Genomic DNA, 5,204 nt, shown 5'->3' on the forward strand with positions numbered 1-5,204 from the left:
ATTCCTAAGTTTGATCGTTCGAAGAGGGTGATTATATTATATGTTTCAAATTTGGAATGAATTGTTAAAAAGAATCAAGTGTTCAAGGTGATTTAATCTTTAACACAATGGTAACGGTATGTAGTTGATAAAAATTTTTAAATTTAAATCCCAATAAAGAAATTCCACGAACGAACGAAGATGGTAAATCTATATACGCGATCGAGAGAGAGAGAGAGAAAGGGTCTTTCGAGCGATTTTACCTTCGAGGAAGGCATCGCAATGAGCTTTGGAGAAAAATTTTATAGGGATACTTACGGACGCGTATAATAGACAGTAATGAGAATGATTTACGTTGCAAAAATATCGATTGAGGTTATAGACATTATAAACGTCCGCAAATTTATGATTCGGCTCAAAACGAACATGTTTTCCCTAGAAACTCGACTCGTTTATTGCTCGATTGTACTGAAAATTCCATCGGTCGCCGCGCTATTAATCATCGTGCATCTTAAAAACGTGCAAGAGTTATTAAATTATTCTTTCTTTCTTCTCTGTGTTCCAGCATCCGTACCCTTCGGAAGACCAGAAGAAGCAACTGGCTCAAGACACGGGGTTGACGATCCTTCAAGTTAATAACTGGTAAGTGGTAGTGATTCATTCGCCAACTTATCGTATATTCGTTGCGTTATTGCGGTATTGCTCGCGAGGAGTTAATACGATCCAAGCTGAAATCGAGGACACTTTCCCAACCACTGCTATCTCTCCATCGAGAGAGATACAAATTTCCTTCTTTATTATCCCCGGTTGCGACAATGATATGCAAGTTAAGTCGGTTAAACGACAACTCGATCGGCTAAATACGTCGATCGCGCGAAATACGAGGAATTGTGTTTGACCAAGGGTTCGGGGGGAGGGAACGCGATTGCGCGCCGGATTTCGAAATTCCCGCGATATCTGTGCCCCGCGCAGCCATTAAGACGGAGCCATTGTCGCGGGATTCCTGGCGTGCCCCTTGTCGAAGATAAAGCCACCGTTTCAATGCTGGCTTTTCGCGTTCCGTTCCGAAGGAAAACGATCGAGCCAAGCGGAAAAGAATTTGACGTATCGGCGTGTCGGCCGTGTGGAATTCGATTTTTGCGATTTATAGTCGTTAAGAGATAGAACAGCGCCAATCCGTGGAAACCTTTTCCCTTCCAAATATCAATTATTTCGATCTGTTCAATTCGAGGAGGGAAAGTGCTGTTTGCCTCGAATTAAAATATTTCTTTCATCTTTCGTAAAATTTCCTCAAAATCACACCCCTCAAAATAGTAGCATCGATCGTTTCCCTTTTATTGTATTTTTATATATTCGCTGTTTCGTTCGACCACACGCGAGTAACACGGAGGAAACGAGTATTATCCCGCGGTTCGACGGAAATAAAATCGTAACGCAGTCGATATCGGCTATCCTCCATCGATGTAACGAGACGTTCCAGGAATGATATCTATCGTTGCACGGCTGGCAGCCAGGTAGGCGGCGAGCAGCTTGTAAAACGTTTATGACAGTCCGCTTTATGCACCTTTAATCTCGGCGCGAAGTGCCGTACCGGATTATATTAGCCGCTATTATGTACCGATTTTACGATTTTCGTATCTGGGCCGTCGAAGTAGAGGGGAGGGGAAGGGTGGGGAGAGCGAGAAAGAGAGATTTTCAGAGACAACCAGCCTTCGGTTCCAACCAGCCATTTCTTCCTCCTTCGATCCTCTTCATCACCGTCCTCTTCCCCCTTTTCTTAATTCTCTCTCCTTCTCTTCCCCTTCCTTTCCCTCTCGTCCCTGTTCCTCGAGGATCCTTGTATCGAGACCGAGGAGAATATCGTAAATTTAGCGGAATTTTGACGCTACCGATAAACGCACTCACGGGCGCGTGTACTCGGCTGGAGGATTTTCGGTTCCCGTTCGCCATAAACGCGATAGCGAAAAATGCGCGACAACGCGATCCAATCGCGATCCACACGATTCACCACGGTGTATTCACCACCAGGATCTCGATCGGGAACAGGTTAACCGGCTAACCTCGTAGGTGGCTGCATCCGCTTAGAATGCGGTTGCAGGTGCGGCTGATAAGCGCCCAGGAATTCGAATTCGCTGCCGGTTGCTCTCTTATACTTTCGAAGAGTTCTGTAATACGTTTCTAATCCTTTTTTTATACGAGTCGTTTTTATCTCGAGTCGAATAAATGAACTGTTGCGTGTAAAAAGTTCTATTCTAGAAATAAATTGAATCTTTTATCTTAGAGAAAGAAAGGTTGACTAGATAAAAATTTATAATTCATACTGTTCAAAAATCTACACGCTTTGATCGATTTTTATCATTTGTTCGAGACCATCGAACAATAATCGTTACCAAGAATATTCCAGGAATGCGTCGCTGATATATAAAGCACGTTAAATTTTTTCTTTTTCTTTTTCTCTTTCTTCTTTTCTTTTTTTTCACTCTTCATCGATGTTGGAATTAAAAAGGAAATATAAGAAAGGAGAAAGGAAGGAAGAAAAAAAGTGAAGTACATGCTCGAGATTCCAAGCAACAAGATGGCGAAGTTACATTTTATGGTGATTCGCGTTACCTCGCGGCAATTTGCCGTGCGCGGAATGCCGGTCGAAACGATCGCAATTAATAAACCGGTGCCTTCGTTCCTCTTATGATTCATAATGATACGGTTAATCGTTCGACTGCTGTTTATGGGCGAGCCGAAATTAGTCTCGCGGGATTTTAGTCTTTTACTCTCTCTCTCTCTCTCTCTCTCTCCTTTCGTCTCGTTCTCGTGGAAAACGCGAATTTAATTGCTCGACGCGCCATCTCGGGATTATCGTCGATCAGGTTTGATCAGACGCGTGTGTGTCTGATCCTCGACTTTCGAAACGTTCTCGATGTTGTTGTTGAATGGCGCGTCCTTTTACGACGAATCGATAATTTAGGAGGAAATTGGGAAGGGGACGATGATTGGAAGCGGGGGTTTTTGCTCGTGGGTGGAATATCGAAGGGGATGGCGATTTTAGGGTGTCGGGCGAGACGTCTACTTAACGTTATTGGCCGGAATATTTCTTTTATTTAGTGGATCGGGGCGGTGGAAAGGGTCGAGTATACCGATATAATTTCTTTCTCGATCTATGAACCGGGTGGGATACATTTAATCGGCGCGATAAATTAGATAAATTGAATTTCTTCGTTCTTTCTGGTATATTATCTGCAAGAAAAAATGTAAATTCTTTAATAATTACTAAATTATCGTTAAACGGATCCATTTCTCATAATTTACATTACGTTATATGGAAAGTTTGAGCTCGTTGTATCGAAACACGATTACATATATTTCTAAAATCAACGATTTTATGATTTAACCAAAATGTTTGATTTATAAATATCGCAGAATTTGTTCAACGTTTTGACAAACTGTACCGATCAAACTAAAGTTTCCTCTCATTGTTTCGAATATTTATTATTACGATGAAATATCCATGGAAAGTAAAAATTTCGTTGGATATTTCACGTTACACGAAGGAGGACTCGTTGGAGGAGAACATCGTTGAGAAAAGTTAATTCCAAGCGATCCGTTACGAAACGGAAGGGTTAAGACGAGAGCACCCTCGTGCAAGCTTAGTGCGTCCTGTCCCGAGAAATCCCCCCGTTTCTTCGAGTTGATCCACAATTCTCCCCTCCCCCACTTTTCTTTACAGAGGACGGGACTCTCCCCTCGCCTCGTATCTCGCTATCTTGATAGATGTTTCCGCGTAACACCTGCGCCAGCATCCGAATTACACCGGTCCCTGTTTACCGTGATGTTTAAGCGTCCCTCTTCACCCTTCCGCTCTCGAACAACTTCACGGAAAATACGCGATCCTCCCCCCCTCCTGACCCGTTGTCTCTCTTGCTGAAATTTCGTTGCGTCGGTGGTAGAAGGGGGAAGGGAGGGAGGAGAGGGGATTGGATTCGCTTTGGCCGTTTCACGAAATCCTTTCCCGAATTTATTCCAGGAATTATATTAATAAAGATAAATTGCAAGAATTTTTTGCGAACGCGAGATATTTTCGCGCGAACGGATAGAATGATTATTTTAGGATAAGTGATAAAAAAAGAGATAAAGAATTTGAAGACGCAGTTCCGTCTTCCAATCGAGACTAACTTTTCGTAAAAATAACTTTTTCTAGAAAACAAAAGAAGTATATTATCTGTAAGATCGTTCGAACGAATTCGAGGAATTCCGTTGCCCAATTCCCGAATCTAAAAACGATTTCTTCAAACTACGTATCCTTTGCTTCTTTACTTCTTTCTACCGACGATCTATCGTAAACTTTCCCTCCACCCCCTTTCCCACCTCCATCCTCCAATTTTCCGAGAACAACATCCGCCTAAATTATTCCCGCGAATCCGAGAAGGCCGGCCTCCGTCTCAGGTTCACTAAACCCCACCAAGGATCGAAATAAAATCCTCGTTCACCGATGTCGTCCAGAGGGGGGTGAATCGGCTGACGGGTGGCCGAGGCCGGATATAAAATGCGAAACGAATTGCCCTCCCTTCCCCCTCTCCCTCCTCCCTCCATCGTTGCACGTTTTGTCCGTGCCATCTGCCCGCTCCGCTCCGCTTCGCCACTCGCGACGCCCCGGGGACGCGGGTGGTTTGCGCCGCCGTATAAATAAAATCGTCGCGACGCCTGAACGTCCGAAACGTCCATCCGCGTACGACGACTCGCCTGTAACAAGAAAACGCATACAGAGAGAGAAGCTGCCGGTAATTGAACACAAATCAAGTCTAAGAAGGCTCGATGGAGGAAGAGGGAGGGAGGAGGGGTTAGGATCGTGATTTTTTTCGATTCGACCACGCGGTTGATATTTATTCGGGTGCGCGTTCCAGGGGACGCCCACGCGATGCCACGATAATTGCTAGGCCGCGACGGTCCCGAACGGTGTTAATTGCGCGGCGAGCAAGGAAGGGAGACGGCGCATGCATCTGGTGGCGATGCGGGCCGCGCGGAATTTCTGGCAAGGATCCCTGTTTACAAGCCACCTCGTGCCGCCAATATTTTCTCAGGCGTCTGTCCATATCGCTGACGTTCTCCCTCCTCGTAATTAACCGTAACCGGTGTCCATGCGCAAATTAGTAGCGCATAACTTTTCGCTCGGCTCCGAAATAACCGGCGACTCTGCTGCTCCGCATTCTCCCCGGTCCGGCTTCGAGTTTAAT

The 5,204-nt window shown here is 44.8% G+C and overlaps 1 protein-coding gene across 1 annotated transcript in view; it reads left to right on the forward strand.

Annotated features, from left to right (window-relative positions):
- Positions 1-5,204, forward strand: part of LOC102672658 (homeobox protein homothorax-like) — a 321,785-nt gene that overhangs the window by 217,840 nt on the left and 98,741 nt on the right. Inside the window, exon 5 of the mRNA XM_031510833.1 lies at positions 545-621. Within this exon, the coding sequence (XP_031366693.1) occupies positions 545-621 (77 nt within the window). The remainder of the gene's footprint in view (positions 1-544; positions 622-5,204) is intronic.

Source organism: Apis dorsata, unplaced genomic scaffold (assembly GCF_000469605.1).
Source record: "Apis dorsata unplaced genomic scaffold, Apis dorsata 1.3 scaffold_265, whole genome shotgun sequence".
Classification (NCBI taxonomy): Eukaryota; Metazoa; Arthropoda; class Insecta; order Hymenoptera; family Apidae; genus Apis; species Apis dorsata.